At 51.1% G+C, this 19,447-nt stretch overlaps 1 protein-coding gene across 2 annotated transcripts; it reads left to right on the top strand.

The window, feature by feature from the left end:
* Positions 1 to 236: 236 nt before the first annotated feature.
* PIGR (polymeric immunoglobulin receptor) lies at positions 237 to 18,130 on the top strand. Of its 2 annotated transcripts, XM_046680315.1 has the most exons (12): positions 292 to 392; positions 1,090 to 1,166; positions 7,382 to 7,478; positions 8,129 to 8,473; positions 10,105 to 10,758; positions 11,951 to 12,292; positions 12,860 to 13,183; positions 14,074 to 14,245; positions 14,634 to 14,755; positions 15,412 to 15,543; positions 15,663 to 15,721; positions 16,786 to 18,130. In XM_046680315.1, exons 3-12 carry the CDS (start codon positions 7,436 to 7,438, stop codon positions 16,879 to 16,881), a joined length of 2,289 nt encoding a protein of 762 aa, XP_046536271.1. In that variant the 5' UTR covers positions 292 to 392; positions 1,090 to 1,166; positions 7,382 to 7,435; the 3' UTR covers positions 16,882 to 18,130. The 2 variants fall into 2 exon arrangements, with proteins under 2 accessions (XP_046536270.1, XP_046536271.1); XM_046680314.1 differs by lacking the exon at positions 1,090 to 1,166 and having other exon boundaries at positions 237 to 392.
* Positions 18,131 to 19,447: the final 1,317 nt, after the last annotated feature.

The following is a 19,447-nucleotide window of genomic DNA, read 5'->3' as shown; positions in this document are numbered from 1 at the left end:
AAATGTGAAGGTGACTTGCCTAAGGTCTTGCAGCTAGAGAGCGGCAGAACAGGCTCTTCAGGCTTGATGCTCTGTCTTGCATCCTGCAGCTGCAATGATGGAGAATCCCCAAGTAACAGAGTCTCCCCAAGGTCAAAGGGAAGCAAATGGAGCCAGCTAGGAAAGTTAAAAGGAAAGGATCTGTGAGAGTCACGTGCCCCTGGCTGGCCGCCATGCCTGGGCGAGAGTGTCCCTTTAAGAGCCCAGGTGTGGGTCCAGCACTGCACACAGTTTCGGTTTTGGCAGCAGCATCCAGTGTCCTGCTGGCAACTTCTAGAAAGGCAGGGGCTGCCGTCTGGCTGACAGGCTGTGCCCCCGAAACCGAGTCGACTGGGGAGAAGGAAGTGGTAAAAGTAAGTGTGGCTGCTCTGGGATCCCTGGACGGGATGCCATCTGGGAAGGACCCAGGGATGGTGGCTCATTCACAACTCCCGGCCTACAGAGAGTGGGTGAGGAGGACAGGGGCGAAAGCCTGTGTCCTGAGCGTGTGGTGGGGGAGTAGAGGTCTGCACTCGAGGGAGAGTAAGGACACGTGTGTGGAAGCCCCCCGCCCCACTTTTCTGCGAAATATCAGCAGGTGGGAAGCAGGAATGTCTGTGGTCAGCGTGTGTAGTTCCTCTCCGAGTTTGGTCCCTGAATTCCTTACCAGCCCTCCATAGTTTTAACTGTATGACTTTGGGCCAGTCACCTAATCATTCTCTGAGCCTCAGTTTCTTAATCTGTAAAATGGGGATATAAATAACACCCATCATTCAGGGTTGATGTGAGGTTCAGATGAGAAAATATGTGTGAAGTTGCTTTGTAACCTCCAGAGCAAAATCGCAATTGTTTTTCAGTTTAGTTCAATTACTCAAGGACTTATGGAGCCCCAGACAGACTGGATGAGATAAGGCATGTAAAGTGCCCACACACCCACACGCAGCAGGTTCTCTTCTGGTCTTTGAAGCTGTCCACTTCCAGCTTTCTGCTGACGGCATGTGCTGCCCTTTTTCTGGGCTTCAAAGAGGCTCTGAGATCCTTTCCGATTTCAACCCCTCTTTGCTCCAGTAGACTCCTGCCACCCTGAGGCATAGTGCACCATCGTCTTGTCCTGTCCTTGCTCTGGTGGGAAAAGGAGGTCCTCCAGGGTAAGTGAGACACGCGGCAGAGTCCCCTTCCAAACACAGGCAGCATTCCCAAGTCCTGATGCTCTTCCTGGCTCTCCAGCCAGGAGGCCTCAGACATGGGCCTCCCTTCCCTCCGTGCTCTCCCCTTGCTCATCATGATGGCATCCCCAAGCCTGCCATGGGACCCTCCGACACAACTGCCGCAGCTGTGCAGGCTCCAGCCCCCACCACCCCCAGTTCCTCAACCCAAGCTGCCTGCACTGTTTTTCATCATCACTCTCCCCCTTCACTAGGGGAATTACAGGCTCCTTAACATCTGGAGAGAGGATATGCCAACTCATGAGTTAGGGTAGAGGCAGCTGTCTGGTCTGCCCAGAGCCAACTCTGGAACTCTCCATCCATCCTCTTCCCTGGCCCCGGGTTTAGTGATGTACCAGAAAGAGCACTGAACCAGGAGGCAGGAAAGCAACTGGGTCTGTGATCATTGCCTGTCTCTTGGCGCATCTAGACCTCTGTGGCTTTATTTTATAAATAGTGCCATTGTAGCAGCTTCCATGCAGTAAATCCACTTACCCTGGGCTTTCACAGCTTCATCTCATTCCCACCTGGAACAAACCTGGAAGGTAGAGACGGGGTAGGTATCATGAGCCCATTCTACAGTTGAGGAAATGAAGACTCCGTGAGTTAACGTGAGTGGTGTAAGGTCACCCAGTAAGTACGAACAATGACATTTTGGTGCAGCCATTTTGATATAGTCATGGGGACATTTTGACATCACCTAAAAAACAGAATACCCACCTCTTAAAATAAAAAAGTAGTATTATCCATGCGTGTGCTCAGTGGAGCCCTTCCCCATCTGTGTCTTGCCCTCTCTCTGGATGGGCTGGGGTCCCAAAGTCACTGGCACAGACACAGGGTCATAGAGTAGAAAGAAGCTTTGGAGGCAAGGTGTCTGGTTACAGGAAACAAACATCATGTGCCCTTCGCAATGTAGGTGCTAAATAAATAGCAGCTATTATTACTTTTCAGGAAGAAATTTCCGTTGGCACCTACCTCTGGGTTCAGGCGTCTCTTCACAGGAACTACCTTTCCCGTGAAAGGCAGAGAGGAGAGAACTGGACTAATTTCTCCTCTAAAACTGAATTTCCTGCTCTTTCCTCTCCTGACTGCTTCCTCTCAACCTCAAGACCCTCCGCGGTCTAGCCTAGCGGCTATGAGCTTCGCTCTTGATCCAGAGGGCCTGAATTTCAATCCTGTCGTGGTCACTTGCCAGCTGTGTAACCTTGGGCAAATTTCTTACTTCCCTCAGAGAAGGCAAAATTGCGCCTCAATTTTCTCATCTGTGAAATGGGCTTGCACGTTTTACCCTACCTCCCTGGCTGCTAGGGACGATTAAATGTTGACACATGTAAAGCACTTGAAAATAACTCAACATGTGCTTGCTGTAACTATTATCCCCCACTTCTACCCTAGGCCATAGTGTGTGTCTCCTCTTTCAGCCTATGCTGGTCCAACATAGACAGCTCACCTCTAGTCTTCAAAGGATGCCCAGTAAGCAGACTTCTATTCTCCTCTCACTCTAGAACAAGAAAAAGAGAAGACTGTGTTGATTTTAGAGAGGATATGGGAAAGGAACTAACATTTTTTTAAGCCCAACACCATACTAAGGACTTAATGTATGTCGTTTCATTTAATCCTTACAGCGACTCTCTGGACAATTATCTCCAGTTTACAGTTGAGGAACTTGAGGCTCAAAGAGTTTAAATAACCGGCTCCCAAATCACACAGCCCCCCCACCGTGAGAGAGCTGAGAGCCACAGTGAGGGGTCCCTGCTCTTGCCACTCTCCAAGAGCAGTCCAACCATGAAAGCCAAGTGCACGGACCCCCACCTCCTGTGCTTAAGAGTGATTGTAGCCTCTTAGAGTTGAAGAGCACTTTATGCTATTTAAAGTGTTTCCATATACATTATCCCATTATCTGCCCCCACATTTTCCCATCCTGCAGTAGCCCTTCAATCTAGATGAGTCAGGAACTATAAGGCCCATTATACAGATGGGGAGATGAGCCAGCATGTTTTGTCCAAGTGGTAGAGCTTTCCTGATAGCCTGTGACAAAGCAGGACTCTGGACCTCTGGGTTCACTTCCATCCTCCAGGCTACTCTTCATGCTACTGTCCCTTGAGTGCCCAGAACAAAAAGGCATTTGGCAAAGTGAGAGAAATCAGCCCCGACTTCACCTTTCTTGGCAAGGGGATGAGGATGTAACCATTCCCAGTCCGGTCGGTCTTTGCTGAGAGCTGGTCCTTGCCAGGCACTGTGGGGATGGAGAGAATGATCTCAGTTGGTCCTTGCCTTCCAGGAGCTTGCCATCCGGTAGACTGGATGAGATAAATACCTACATGTCAAGGTAGGATGGGTTGGAGTCAATCACAGGGGTTCTAAGTCATTGTTGAAAGACCATCTGGAAATCCATAGGCTTATTCCCAGAGCCTCGTGGAGCTGGTATTTCAAATTCTTAATTTCTGCTTAAGTCTTGCATTCATAGAAGACACTTTTGACAGGGATGGGACCAGAAAGCCTTGGATCTTTCTAGTTTGTACATTCTTCAGACCCCTTGGCTGTTATTTCTCCATCTCCCTGCCCTCCAGAGTTCCGATTCCCTTCCCTCAGCACTGCCCTGCCTTGGTGACTCTCTCACACCGCGGGGCTTACACAAACGATGCAACCTCTCCTCAGCTCCCGCCCGTCGTTACAAGTCTGAGGCTCTTCCAAACACACAGACTGCTCTCCCTCCCCTAGCAAAGCTGCAGTTTTCACCCTCGCTCTCATCTGTGTTCAGCCCTTGCACCCATGGAAGATGAGAGTGGCAGTCCCAGATGGCCTCAGGCAATGGCTCTCCTGGAAGCAGGGGAAGGGGCCCATTCAGTCCAGGCTGATGAAAGCCCTTCCTCAGCCAGGCCAGCTGCTCCCCACTCCTCTGGGCTCCAAGCTTTCTGTTTTCACGTGTTTACGCTCACAGGGAGTTGTCTGAAATTGCCAACTTGGCTTCAGGTCCCCATAGCCCCTGCTCTCTATCCCCTTTGAAGCCCCTGGGGCTGTAAGAGCCCAGACTGACCCTCTGCTGTGTACCAGACAGATGAAGAGCCCAGAGTTGCTGAAGGCCATGTGATTAACCAGCAGCCAAGCCAGGACCTGGACCAGGAGATCCCTCTCTCTCTGAAAAAGGAGGAAATCTAAGAGCAGAAAGGTTTGGACTCTGAGCCATGATAGCTGAAGATCAGTCACTCTAACTGAAGGGGAGCTAGCTAGATTAATTTCATAAGGAGACAAACTCTATTCTCCAGCCTGGCCTACACCCCTGCCCCAATCCACAATTATGTAGACATATGTTATGACTATGTCAATGGCAGTAACTTGGTAAAATGAGAATGACCCAGAACATTCCAGCCTCACCAGTGAGTAAAACAACTCCTATTTTAAGGACCAGAAAAGGTGCCTGTGTTTATGATACACTAGCATATGTATATCCCAAAAGAACAGGCCCCTCTGCTCACCCACAGAGTGCAAATAGGGTAATGATCCAGTTCTGCTGTGGGTGTCGGGGCCAGGATCTCTTTAACCTTAGATTTCCCGTCTGCCACATGAAGATAATATCTACCTCTCGAGTTGCTGTGATGATAGATGAAGTCATATAAGAAAAAACCTTCGCCAAGCATCTGGTGCAGAGCAGGTGCCCAGTAAATCGCATGCTCTTTCCTTCCTTCCTTAAGCAAATTCTTTAAATCCAGCTCTGGCCACTGCAAACCTGGGACCTCCCTGAGACCTGAGTCTCCCGGGTTTGGGAGAATGGCTGGTTTTGAGAGGAAGAAATCTAATGATTCTCAAAGCCCAGGGCCCTTTCAGCTGCTACCAGAGAAATTGTGTTTCAAGTTTAGCTTTGGGCAAAGATTTTCTGTTCCTGAGGGTGTGGGTGCCCTTGCCCTCCCATCATCTCCCCTGGGACTAGATCATGTGCTTCCTCACCAAGGTCACCCTTTGCCAGATCTGCCCTTCCAGCTGTGCATGCCTGATGCTCTCATCCTGGGCCTGAGGCTGTGCAAGGGTTAATGGGTACATGCACGTGTCCTCCTCCCATGTGGACATTCACAGCCATCCAAGCATGTCACAAATGAGAGGAAGCCTGGGCAGGAAGTCGAGAACCCCACTTTGGAAAACCTGGCAGCTAACTCTCTGTAGCCCAGAGTAAATCACTTTTACTAACCCAGAGGCTGCGTTCCCCAGCTCAGCCCACGGGCAGATCCACGCCTGCCTCACAGAAATATTAGGAAGCTTGCCTATCTAAAGGTAAGAACAGCAACTAGAACCAAGGAGAGCCATTGCTGGTTTGGGCTCTTAAAAGCACACGGCATTTTGTCCTCCCACCTGCCGCTGCACCCAAGGCCAGTGCAAATGGCAGGTGGTAGATTTTTGGAACTCTGCAGCCAGCCCATCCCAAGCATCCCAGAGGAGGCAGACTTCTCACCTTCTGACACCTGCTCCCACCTGAAACCCTCTCCCCAGATGACCTGCGGCACATACTCCAGGGGTCCCCCAGCTAGAGTCCCCTGAGTGTGTCCAGGTTGGGGCTGACACTGGCATTTGGCTAAGGCCCCACTCCAGAGGTTAATCATTGGCCTGGTGTGAAAGGTCTGGGGGAATTAACTGGAATCAAGAGAGCCTCCAGCTGCCACCTGACACCCATATCTGTCCCCACCTCCCCTGACCTGCCCCCCTTACTCTTCTAGAGAACTGGAGAAACAGAATACCTTTATCTCCACAAGGAAACAAAAAGGTTCTTTGCTGGGAAATTCCCCCACAGGAAAGAAACAACCAAGATAAACAGATCTATTGCCTTTGGCTCGAGCTGGGGAAGGGAGTCTCTGGGAACGAGGGCAGGGCCCGGAAGTAAGGTGCCTATTACTGCCCTGCTCTTGCTAACACCATTTTCTCCTTCAACCCTCTTCTTGTTCAGCCCATCTCAAAGTTTAAAGCCTGTCAAAGTCTCTGGGAAAGTGGGGACTTCTCTCTCCTCCTCTAGGCGGCAGTCTGGGACCTGAAGACAGCTGCAGTAAGGCTGGACCCAGGGACCCTCTGCCCTCCCCAGGTCCATGTGCGTGGCACACTCTGAGTGGCCTTATCTTGGCGTCTCCATCTTGATCTGCCCTGCCCCACCAGGTGGCATAACAAAGGCCATAACACCCACATTTTTAACCCTGACCCCATAACCGAGTCTCTGGGAAATCTTGGGCATATTGTTCACCATCTCAAGATTTTGATTTTCTTATCCATAAAATGGTTGTGCTAATATCCATTCTGTCTTATTAAAAGGGAAGTAACAAAGCTCCAGCGAAGCGGTATAAACGACAAGGCTTTGATAAGGAGAGGGGCCTCCACAGATGACAGGAATAAGGACAGGGCTGAGCATGCTGCCGTGTCTGAGGTGCAAGACAGTGTGGCGGGGAGGCTGAGAACTCGGACTTGGGGAGTAAGACAAAGCTGGGTTCAAATCTTGCCCACCTCCCCCAACCTCCACCCACACACTTAATGCCTGGGTGACCTTCAGGAAAACACTTAACATTTAAGCTTTCATTTCCTCCTACGCAAAATGTGGATGAGAACACCTACCTCATAGGAGGATATGGAATTTAAGTGAGATAATACACGTGCATTATTTAACACAGTGCCTGGAACATGGTAGGAGAGCAACTGATGGTGGTTACGACCTAAATTGTCACGTGTACAGCTTTAATCCTCACTAGGCCTCCTCTATGGGTCTCAGTTTACTCATATGAACACACCATAGAATATGCCAGCCCCCCACTTCCCAGGGCTGACACAGAGAGAAGGGGCCACTTGTTGGTGCTACCCATTGTCCAGTGAGCTGTTCCTGAGATCTTATGGATCTTGCTCAGGACCGTGCCTGCTGGCCGGGGATACAGAAGAAATGGCACCTGTGTCCATATCCCAAAGGAACTTGCAGCTTGGTTGAGAAGAAAAATCAACTTGTAACCGTTAAGGATCAAAAAGCACTGCGGATGGTGGGACTTTGAGCTGTAACGGGAAAGGCGGAGCCATTTATTGTCTCAACAGGATTTTGTCAGTTACTGGAGATACAAAACCAAGCAGGTGTTACAGGAACTCTAAGGTCAACTAGCCTTGGAAGACATAGGAGCTTCATCCCTGTTATTGTCTTTCAGCATCCCTCGCAAGGAGTTGGCCTGGGTGGCAGAGCCCCGCGGGAGCCACCAGCGATGACGCTCTTCTTCCTCACCTGCCTGCTGGCTGTCTTCCCAGGTATATCTGCCGGGTCCCAGCCCACCCCTCTCCAGGACTCAGTTCCCTGGGGATGCTGAAATCTGGCCCATGCTCAGGGATGCCCCTCTCAGTACTTGTACTCCCTCAAGCAGGAGTCACACAGATGATGCAGAAAGGACAGGCATGGAAATGGATTGGTGAGCAAGCGCTGGGGGTCAGGAACAGGCATGGCCAAGGGTCTTCACTGGGAATAAACAAAGGACTTTGACCTTGAACCAAGCATCTCTATGAGTTGCTATGGGGTTTTAGGGAAATGCCTTATCCTCCTTAGCTCTCAATATTTTTATCTGGAAAAAAAGACAATCATTAACAAAGCATTTTTAGAAATATAAGGAAATAGACAGCAACGGCAAAAGTATAGTACCCCACAAAAGTGGTTTTATTTATAAACAAGGGATATCATTAAATAAGTTTGCCATTCCATTGTCCTTAAAGTGGTTATCATTAAGGAATTACAACTAAAAGTTAACAATGATTAGTCAATCCGTTTATCCAGTCGCGGCGCCTGTTCAGCTGTGGTACATGGTAAATATCGCACAGAAGGCACGTGTGTTAGGTGGGCAGTCTGATCCTTTCAGCAGGCTTCACCTTCCCCAGCCTCAGAAAGCCTCTGTCTTCTGTCCCCACAGTGGTCTCCATGAAGAGCCCCATATTTGGTCCCCCGGAGATAGACAGCGTGGAAGGCACCTCCACATCCATCAAGTGCTACTACCCACCCACCTCCGTCAACCGACATTCCCGGAAGTACTGGTGCCGGCAGGGGCCCAAGGGCCAGTGCACAACCCTCATCTCCTCCAACGGCTACGTGTCCAAGGACTATGAGGGCAGAGCCAACCTCACCAACTTCCCAGAGAGCGGCACGTTTGTGGTGAACATTGACCATCTCATCCAGGGTGACTCCGGGAGCTACAAGTGTGGTGTGGGCATCAATAACCGGGGCCTGTCCTTTGATGTGAGGCTGAGAGTCGTTCCGGGTAAGGATCCAGGCTCCTTGGGCTTCTGTGGAAAAGTGAGAGGGAATCATCTCAGGTGCAGTGGGAGAGCTGGAAAGAGAATTTCCCGAGAGAGAAGAGGGCCCTGGCGCGGGCTGGGAGGGCCGTGGTCCTCCTCCCTCCAGAGGCAAGAAGCAAAGACTTTTCATAATAGAACACGGGAACAAGACGGATGGGACCTTCTTGGGGGTGGCAGGTGGACCTTTCTAGGTCTTCAGGGCCTGTAACATTTTAGGGTTTTATGAAGTCTCTAACTCAGAAGCGCATCAGGGCACAAGTTCTCTCATTGTTTGCTGCAGGCGAGCCAGGAGGTCCATGCGCTGAGGGAGGTAGAAAAGGCAAGGAGAGCTCCATAGGGATCCTTATTGCTGCCATTAGCAAACCCTTCAGATCAAGACCTGAGTCACAGGGGCCAGCCCAGTGGCGCAGGGGTGAAGTTCGCACACTCCGCTTTGGCAGTCCGGGGTTCGCTGGTTCGGATCCCAGGTGTGGACATGGCACTGCTTGGCAAGCCATGCTGTGATAAGTGTCCCACATATAAAGTAGAGGAAGATGGGCACAGCTGTTAGCTCAGGGCCAGTCTTCCTCAAAAAAAAAAAAAAAAAGAAGAAGAAGACCTGCGTCACAGAAGGTTTGTTTTAAAATGCATTTTTTACCTGGGACCCATTAGTCCATCAACATTCTCAGCATAAATTAAGTGAGCAGTTCTTGCCCAAAGACCAGGGCACTGAAGGAATGAGCCACTGAACAAGCCTCTTCTGATTGAGAAAAGAGAAAAATGGGGAAGATCTTTCTGGCAAGGGTTCAATGGCAAGGGCATTTTAGGTAATCAAGGGAAATTAGAAGGGAAAGAGGTCTTAAGGGAGGAAATTTAGAGGGATTCCCAAAGAGAAGCTTTGCTCCGTTGCGATATGTCTAGTACTCTCTGTGCACTGACTAAAGAGTTCCTTCACTGGTCATGGAGATTCATAAAATCAAAGAATCTTAAGAGCTGAGGAGAGCTTAGAGTTGACCCTATATTAGACGTCCAGAAGAACACTGGAGACGATGGGTATGGAGCTCTGATTAAACACTTTAAACGGAAAAATTCATTACTTCACAATGCAGCCCATTCCATGTTCGGATTGTTGTAAATTTTAGGAACTTCTGTCACAATACACTAAAATCCACCACCCTATACTTATATTCATTCTGTTCATTTCAACGCACGATAATTTGGGCACCTACTATGTTTAGGCATTGTGCTGGGCCCTGCAGGGGAGTCAAACATGAGGAAAGCATGTCTTTGCCCTGAAGGAACTTCCAGCCTGCAGGGAACTTAAGCAGCTATACAAGGTTGGACGTAATAAGTGATACAGATGTAAATATCAAGAGAGCACAGAGGAGGGAGAGATTAGTGCCTGCTTGGGGAGGGCTTCACGGAGGAGACAGCAGTAAAGCCGGGCCTTAGAAGACATATTCTGATAGTGTCCCAGTGGAGGGGGTGCACATTCCAGGTGCCGAAACCTGAGCCGCAGCTGATAGGCACACTTGGCTCCTCACTGGGAACACTGAGCAGTCCTGTGCTGCAAGAAAGTGAAATCACAACTTGACCCCCTCCTCTCATCCTGCAGGTTCTGGGGTCCTAAATGGCACTCAAGTCTACGCAGAAGACCTGGGCGGAAAAGTGAGCATCAGCTGCCCTTTCACCTCTGCGAATCTTCCAAACGTGAAGTCCGTGTGCAAGCAGATAACTGACAAGTATTGCATCCGAGTCATCGACTCCGCTGGGTACACGGAACCCAAGTATAAAGGCAGAGCAAAACTTATTATTCGGGGTACCACCCAAACAGAGTTCTTCTTCATCATTGACCAGCTCCAGGTCGAAGATGATGGGAAGTATGTCTGCCAGGCTGGGGATGATTCCAGTGGTGATAAGAGCAATGTAGACCTCCATGTGCTGAAGCCTGAGCCGGAGCTGGTTTATGCAGACCTGGGGAGCTCAGTGAGATTTGACTGTGCCCTGGGCCCCGAGGTGGTAAATGTGGCCAAATTCCTGTGCCAGGAGAATAAAGAGAAAACCTGTAATTTGGTCGCCAACACTCTGGGTCAGCGGAATCAGACCTTTAAGGGCAGGATCCTGTCCCAGAACAACAATGGCGTCTTCAGCGTGGACATCACCAACCTGAGGAAGGAGGATGCAGGGCTCTACCTGTGTGGAGCCAACTCTGATGGTCAGCCTCAGAAATCCCGGCCCATCCAGGCTTGGCAACTCTTTGTCAATGAAGGTGAGACTTGAGGCGGGGGGAGGGAAGGAGTGGGACAGTCTGGCAGGTGAGAGCCTCGCTCCCTCCCTGTGAATCTATTCAACATTCCTCCATCGGTCGACAATATCTGCTCACTGACAAGCCCTGAACTGGATGCTGCGTGGGCTGTTGTACAGGAGAGCTAGAACACACAGCCTTCTGATGGCTTCCCTGATTAACAGGAATGAGGCGAGCGAAGCTCCTGATAGAGGCAAGACTTGTAGATTGTTGTGGTTTCAGAGAACCACGGTGAGGACTTAACGTGGAATCCAAGTGCCAGGCTGAGAGACAGGGGCTGCCTGTCCCTTCTCCCTGACCATTAGGCAGGATGGCACCTCATCCCTCACATCCAGAAGAGAGAAGGATTGGCTTATCTTGGTCTCAAAGCTTTCCCAGGAAGGCAATGTCCCAGCCTCTAAATTCCCCTCTCCAACGTCTATTCAGGTTGCTATCCAGCACGATCTAGCCTGCTCAGCTCTAAGACATCAACAGTGGTGACATAATTAAAGCCCTGCTTCTTCTCACCCTGGAACATCTGCATAGAATTGCCCTCAGGAGAAGCAGCAAACCAGTACTTGCAGTTCAAAGTAACTGCCCTTGTGCCCTTGCAGGGCTCACATTCCCTGTGCATCACTTCCATATGCGGCTCCGGGTCCTCACCACATTCCCCAGCATTGTCAGTCATCCCCGGGTCCTCCCTGAACCTTGGCTTTGGCTTCTTGGAGAAGGGCCATTCTTCTCTTTGAGACAGCCCTCAGGGTCCTCAGCAATTAAACTTATTTGTGCTACATAGTTTATATTTTAAATCATACCGTTCTAAATATATTTTCTTAATTTGGAGAAAATCCATCTGGCCATTTTTGTGGGGCAAGCTAATAAACAGCCAGAAACTTATATAGAGGGAGATTTTGTAAGAAGCCCAAAAAGGAGGGTTGATGGTGTCTCCTTAAACTCCTTCCAGTCTCTGCTCAGAATAAGGTGGGAAAGGGAACGAGATGCCCAGACTGGTGGTGAAGGTCCCTGGAGTCTGGTCCTGGTGGGTCCTTTATCATTTTCTGAGAAAGACCAGGTTAAGACTAATCTAAACCTCCCTCCCTGCCCTGTGAGGCCGTGGGGAAGAGGTCGCTCAGACCATGTGTCCATTCTTCCACCACATCTCTGTCTGTGCTTCTAGAGACCACGTTCCCCTCCAGGCCCTCTGTGGTGAAAGGTGTGGTCGGAGGCTCTGTGGCTGTGCTCTGCCCCTACAACCCGAAGGAAGTAAACAGCGTGAAGTCCTGGTGTCGCTGGGAAGACACTCAAAACGGCGGCTGCCCACTGTTGGTGCAGAGCACAGGGCTAGTTAAGAACCAGTATGAACAGTACAATGGCAGGCTCGTGCTGTATGACGAGCCGGGCAACGGCACTTACACGGTCATACTCAACCAGCTCACTGCCCAGGACGCCGGCTTCTACTGGTGCCTGACCAACGGTGATATTCACTGGAGGTCCACGGTGGAGCTCAAGATTGTTGAAGGTAAGAGCTCAAATGGGGCGAGAGGGAAGGGAGGCAGCCCCAGGACCCCTCCAGTCAGCCACAGCATCACCCCAACTGCTCTTCCTCCCGTCTCACCGCCCTCCATGCAGATGGGACAGACCTCGGGAGAGAGCCCACCTGTCGAGAGGTCCCATTTTCACACCTCTTCCCTGCACACACACCATAATCTCCAGACGACCACACACAGCGCCTCCTATTATCAAGATCACTGGCCTCTTTTACAGTGTGTACTGTGTCAGCTGAAGTAGAGTGCAGCTCTTTGTATTGAGTCTAGAAGAGAAGAGAGGAGCAAGGAAAGCAAACTGAAGTCAATGTCAAGGTTCCATGTTCTATGCTAGACTGGACTGATTCATAGTGGTCATCAATAATAATTACCACGTGGGCACATAATTACATTTCTTAAGTATTTCGTATACTGTAAGGCATGGACTTACAATGTCATCCGTAGAGGAATCAGGCTGTGGATACAGGTCCCCACCAGTCACTTCCCTGCAGCATCACCAATGACAGCTTCTGTGCCTATTTCTCCCTCCCTCCCTGCTCCAGGACAACCTAACCTCAAGGTGCCCAAGACTGTGAATGTTGAGCTGGGAGAGACTGTCCAGCTCACTTGCCACTCACCGTGCAAATTCTACTCCTACAAGAAATTCTGGTGCAAGTGGACCGACCAAGGCTGCAGCGCCCTGCCCAGCCAAGACGAGGGCTCCGGCCAGGCCGTCGTGAACTGCGACCAAAACAGCCAGCTCATCAACCTGACCCTGAAGCAAGTCACCAAGGGGGACGAGGGCTGGTATTGGTGCGGGGTGAAGGAGGGCCTTCAATACAGAGAGACCGTGGCTGTCTACGTGGCGGTCAAGGAGAAGGGAACAGGTGAGTCTCCAAGGGCAAAGCCTGTGCACCCCCCTCCCCCGCCCCCAACCCCAGAGGAAGACTCTTGCCTAATAGCTTCTTCATCAGGGGTGGCCCTGAGGTTTGGCTGTAAGATGCTGGGGGAGATTTAGCCCCCATATAGTCTCATTTAGCCCTCCAAAAAGCCCTCCAAGAAAAAAAGATGGGTTTGTTATTTAACCTCAGCTTCAAGACAAGTCCCCTCCCTGGATGCTCCTTCAGACCATTTTCAGAGCTCTTCCACACACGGAAATTTCAAAGCCACTATCACACGCAGTACCCCCCGCCAAAGCCTGCTCTCAGAAGAGGGCCAGAGACCTTCATGTACAAGGACTGACAAAGAAAATTTAGGCCACCTCTTCTAGTAAGTTTGCATTTTAAGCCTCTTTTTAAAATGTCACATGAAATGTTTTACTCCTATCGAGGATATTTTTAGTCCCTCTAGAAATCCCCTGGTCTGTGGGTCCAGCGGCTCTGGCTCACTTGGGGCCCATCACCAAGCTACCACCAGAGGGCAGCACTATTGCACCCAGCTCTGCCCTCAGGAGGCCTCGGGCAGGGTTTCAAGGCTGTGAAAACTCTTCCTGTTCCCAAATGATGGGTTAGCCCTTATGCACAGGTGGATCGATGACACGGAGCCTTGTAGATGGAAACGAACTTGGTGTTACTAGGACAGAGATCATCTGTGACAAGCTAGAGAAGACCATCCCTCCACTACCTCTAGTGTCATCCTGAACCCTACCTTACCAGCCTTCAGATCTCACCCTGACCCTGGGATTCCTGATGAAGTCCCATTCCTCAGACTCCCTAACCTCAAGGGGGGAAAACAACAGAGACAGTACCATAATCCAGCCCCGCTTTGCTCTCTCCAGGGTCTGGAGCTCTCAGCTCAGTGCGTGCTGCTGCTGCTGAGGATGTGATAGAGACAAGTGTCAGGAAGGTTGACAGGAAAGTCGTTCAGGATCCCAGGCTTTTTGTGGACACGCAAGCGAAGGATCCTGAAGATGCAGCTGGTGGGAGCATAGCATCTGCAGACCCCAGCAGGTGAGGAAGGATTAGGGATTTCTCACTCAGAGAACATCCCAGAGGCCAAGGACCTGAGGCTGGGTCACCGGGACCAAGGTGGAGAGCCTGTCCGCTTGTTGATAGCAGGGGCAGCCCTCACTGCCTCGCAAGGGGCCGATGAGCTCTGCCCTTCTCCTGTGGCTGGGGTGCAGTTTACCATTCTCCCCGGCCTGGGATGCAGAAAAGGCTCTGTCCTTGCCTTTGCCATGTCTGGGAAGGCTTCTCAGAAGAACAGAGCAAGGGGCTGTATCAGGAGGAGGGAGTCGATCAATCCGGGAGAAAGAACTAGCCACAGCCAACCTGCCAGCATATCTTGGGACTCCCAGGTTCTCCTTTCAGTAACTAACTAACTGAATCCTTCTTCCAGCTCTGCAGGACAAGGCGGGAGCTCCAAAGTGGTGGTCTCCACCCTGGTACCCCTGGCCCTGGTGCTGGCGCTGGGGGTCCTCGTGGTGGGGGTGCTAAGAGCCCGGCACAGGAAGAACGTAGGTGAGTCTCTAGGTGCTTCCTGCCCCACCTCCAACCCTGAGCCCTCAGCCTGACTTAGCTGCCCTTGATGGGGGCATGCCACCACCACAGTCTCTTTTATAGTCTCTAGGAACAGGTTCTGGGAGAGTGGGGGGGGGGGGGAGATAAAGCCACACGTGCCCAAAACTCGCATGAAGTGCTGCTGTCCAAATGTTATTTCTGGAAGGCCATTTCCCATTGCTCAGGGTCTCAGTTCAGAGGCAGGGCTGCCAGGAAGAGGCGAGCAGGATGCCTGGACCCTTGCGCTGCTGGCCTAGTGTGAGAGCTAATCAGCTGTGTGACTTCAGCATGTCCCCATTTCACGCCTCAGTTTGCTTACTGCTCAAGACAGGAATCATAATAAATAGCCACCTCAAAGGGCTGTGAGGACAAAACAAGGTACTGTGCATTGAAAGGCTCTGAGCGACAAAGGTCAGGGATTGTTGTCTCGGTTATCCGTGAAAAGGGCAGGACTGTCTAAGGAGGAAGAGACCAGGGTCATTTGCATTCTGCTTTGGGTGGTGGTCAGAGACCCTGACCCCCTTCAGCTGCCCTGCGGGCTCCCTCAGAGAGGAGCAGCACGGCCCGTGCTCGTGCACGCAGCCCCCACCCTGCACCTGCTCCTTTCTCCCCCGCAGACCGGATTTCGATTAGAAGCTACAGGACAGACATTAGCATGTCGGACTTTGAGAACTCCAGGGACTTTGGAGCCAACGACAACATGGGAGCCTCTCCAGTCTCTCAGGAGACAACTCTCGGAGGAAAAGATGGTACGTCCCTCACTCAGAGGAATGCCCAATTCCCGGGAGAGCAACAATTAGACCTGACTCTGCACCTGGGTGGGAATATGAGTCTAATGAGGGCTAATCCATCCCCTCTCTTCACATAGAGTTCATTGCCACCACCGAGAACACCGTGGAGACCGAAGAACCCAAGAAGGCGAAAAGGGTGAGGGTGAGGTGGGAGGCTGAGGCCCCACTCGTGTGACAAGGAAATGTAGTGTGTGGGACTACAGCTAGACGTCGGAAAAAACTACCGCAAAGTGGGGGCTGATGTCAGAATAGGGAAGGTAGCGTAAATAGTGTTCCAGAGAACTTCCTGAGGGCAAGACGCATCTTACTGGCTGTGGCGTTGCGGTGGTTGGGGCAGAGGCAGGTGCTGAGCCTCAAGCAGGAGTGCAAGAGACTGGCGGGTAGGGAAGGCCAGTGTCTAGAAGATTCAGCCCCAAGGTGGGAAGGTCAAATGTCAGGCGCTGGCAATTTGGTGTGGGCTCTTCCTGGGCTGTGGGACCCGTGGACTTCAGGTCAGCCACCCTCCCTTGAGGGTCTTGCTGGGTACCAGCCATTTGCCTGGGCTGGGAGGACATTTGCAGGTGGTGGTGGGCAATTTGATAGTCATTAGAAGCCCCTCCCCATCCCAGCCAAGTGCCACGTTACTTGAAATCCTACCAGAAGGCAAATCCTGCCTTTGGAGTCCTGTGACCCTCCCCTTGTGCCCCCCAAATCCCAAGGCGCCAATGCTGGTTGTCCTGTCCACTCTCCCTCGCAGCAGCAGAGAGCCCAGCATTGGGAGCAATTAGGGGAACAAGTTAGTCCTGGAGACAGCTTTCCTCTCCAGCCTTGTGTTGCTGAAAAGCAACACAAAAAGCAACACCTCTGGGCTGGTGGAGAAAGAAAAACACAACCCACCGTGGCTGACACAGGCCTAGCCTAGCCGTGGACCGTGTGGGCAGAGCTTCCGGGGACAGGCCCAGGCAACAGAGGTGTTCCACTCCACGGGTCAGAAGGAGGTAGTGAGACAGAAGGGGATATTTTTAGGAGCTGCAACTTTCCGTTTCTCAAAATTAGTCCCTGCTGGTGAGCATGGGGGCTGGAATAACAGTGGGTCAACACAGGCTTGGGTTGCTTGGGCCAAGATTATGCATTCAGGGTATTTACTGCATCCCCTCCCTCCGACTCCCACCTGCTGAGCCAATGCCCTAAACACTGACTGCTCTCCTGTTGTCCCCTTAGTCCTCCAAGGAGGAAGCTGACATGGCCTACACTGCCTTCCTGCTCCAGGCCAACAACATGGCTGCTAACATCCAGGACGGACCCAGCAAGGCCTAGGCAGAGCACCTGCTGCCTCCTCCCTTCGCCCATGACAATCACCTTCAGAATCACGTTGATCCTCGGGGCCCTCAGCTCCGGGGTGCTCTGCTGCCTGCACTCATACTCCACTTAGGCTTTTGCTACCTGTCCTCAGAGGTGTGCTGGTCCCTCCTCAGCGGCATCCAAGCCTGGCCTCGTTGTTCCTGTTGGGGGTGAGATGACGTGAGGAGTTCCCACCTGCAGCTTATTTCTAATGAGAGAACCCAAGGTGTGGAAGAGGAATTAAGATCTTAGAGGGGCCTCTCAGAAAGAAGAGACACCGGGGCTGGGAGGGGGTGGGGGGTAGGGAGATAATTTCAGAAAGGAGAGCCATTCAGGGCTTCTCTGCACTCTTACTATGGGATGCCAATGGGATGCTCCCCTCCACTCCATCCCTCCATCTCTCCATCCACCCTCCCTTCCATCCTCTCTTCTTTCCTTCGTTAAAGATACATATTTGAATACTCACTAGAATTGAGGCATTCTGCTAGACACAGGGACAGAGAGGCCTCAAACCCAACCAGCGGCCTTTCTGTAAACATCACTGTATCTTTGGGAGCCACATCTCCTCTCAGTGTGTTTAAACTCTCTGCAACCTGAAATCCTCATCAAGTATACACACCTCTGCCCATACTGGGAGAAACCATAAAATGTCTGGAGTCCTAAGGCCTTAGGGATCACGTAACACGGCATATACACAACAAGTCATGAACACACATTCTTACCATTTTACAAGTGAGAAAATTGAGATTCTGAGAGGTGAAGAGGTTTGCTCAAGGGCGCCAAGTGAGATACACTAGTGTCAAAACTAGGCTTGGCATCTCCTGTCATCTTGGCCAAGGATCTCTCTACAAAAGTCCCTGCTTTCGTGGTGGAGGTATAGTTCTAGAATAAGGAGGAGGAGGAAGAGAAATGTGTAAATGGAGACTGGTATTTCACAAACCCCACCTCAGGGAAGACAGCCCTTCCCCTTTCTGTCACTCACATGGACATGAGAGGATAAGAGAATGGTCAGACACTCATAACCCCAGCTTTGGAAGAGTTCTGAACAGAAGGGAAGAAAAGAGCATGTTTGACGGTGCCAGGGAGGGACTGATCTTCAGAGAGCTAAGGTTTAACATCTTTCTCCCTCTGAGCTCTGTACTTCAACCAGCACCTGTGAGCTGGCACTTGCTAACAAATCAAAAAAGTGACTTAATTGATAATTAAAGACCATGATTGCCACCAAGGAGGCTTGGACTGCGTTTGTCCCCCATACCTTCTGTTTCCCAGACAACACTTTCAGAGCATTTTGCTTTGGTCCCATTTTCAGGCACCCCAAGATGTGTCTAAACTAAAGTTTCTGCCACCTCCAACGCTGGGCTGAGGGGGCTAGGAGACTGCTTACAAGTGGGACCAAGATTATCTTCAATAAAAGAATAGTTTGGGGGCTACTGCAATGGTCAAGACCCCAAAGCTCTGTGTCACAGGACAAAATTAAGACTATTTATAGCCGAATGAACTGAAAGCAAGTACAACCAGTGCTCTTCTTAGGCATTAAAAAAAAAATGGTAAGGCATTCATGGAATACACGCCCTTGAATCTCATACCTTCCTGGGGTGTCCTCCAAGATCAAGAGGCTTTAATGAAAACTCAAGTAACCAAATGAGTAACTTCCCTCCATAGGAATATCAACTAGAAGCTAGCTAAATAATAAATTAGGTTTTAGAATAGTTGACCCAAAGTCTCTTGGGGGACAGTGATTAGGTAAAGGATCCCCTTGTCTGCTAAGGCCACTCCTAGGTTCTGGCACTAAACCTTGTCATATCCTATAGGCCCCCACCCCACCCCTAGACTCCTCCTCAGGACCTGTGAGCAGAGAGTTCTCCCTGGGAGAGTGCTCTTCCCAGTCCATCCTGCCTGATGTGCTGGTGTGGGGCCGAATGTTTGCTTCTGCCCAGGCCTTGAACACAATGCTTCCGATGGATGCTGCGTGCTTCCCAGGCCTGCCCCCGGCAGGACACAGACTTCAGCCCCCCTCGGTCTCCCCTCCAGCCCCACCAACTGCAGTGCCCAGTCCCGATCCCCGGGCCCTGACCTGGGTTAGAGCCTTGGCCTCCTCCCCGGCCAGAGGAGGTGGTCATCAGCAATGTCTGCTTCTTTGTTTTCTGTAACGGGAATGAGTGTCTAGCTTTTCCTGGAATGATAGCAAATTATTCCAGAAGAACCAGAACCACAAGGTGTCAGAATCTATCACTGTTTTACCCCCGGAAGCTGCTCCCTAACCCACCAAAGGGTCACGCCTGGGGCAGGACTGAGATGCAGCTTCTGTATTAATGTCAACAACCTGCAAGTGAGTCCTGAGCTTGTGCAGCCTATGCCGGTCCCTAGAATCAAGAAATGTCACCAAACGTCGCTAAAGCCCCAGATGATCTCACATTATTCTCACCTGATACTGTCAGCAGGTGATAGCAAGTATACGAATGTCCTGCCCAGAGTCCACTTGCTCGTCCTGCAGCAGGAGGACGGAGGTGCCCCTGTGTGAAGAAGGAAGTCGGTCTATAGC

The sequence above is a fragment of the Equus quagga genome, chromosome 13 (assembly GCF_021613505.1).
Source record: "Equus quagga isolate Etosha38 chromosome 13, UCLA_HA_Equagga_1.0, whole genome shotgun sequence".
In the NCBI taxonomy this organism is placed as follows: Eukaryota; Metazoa; Chordata; class Mammalia; order Perissodactyla; family Equidae; genus Equus; species Equus quagga.
The sequence above is the reverse complement of the archived record's forward strand: the minus strand, read 5'-3'. Positions and strand labels throughout refer to the sequence as shown.

Excerpts from the sequence above, each read along its gene's own strand:
- PIGR (XM_046680314.1), top strand. The coding sequence starts at position 7,436 with ATGACGCTCTTCTTCCTCACCTGCCTGCTGGCTGTCTTCCCAG. Across the intron at positions 8,474-10,104 it reads GAGGCTGAGAGTCGTTCCGG|GTTCTGGGGTCCTAAATGGC; the intron begins GTAAGGATCCAG and ends CTCATCCTGCAG. Across the intron at positions 15,722-16,785 it reads AACCCAAGAAGGCGAAAAGG|TCCTCCAAGGAGGAAGCTGA; the intron begins GTGAGGGTGAGG and ends TTGTCCCCTTAG.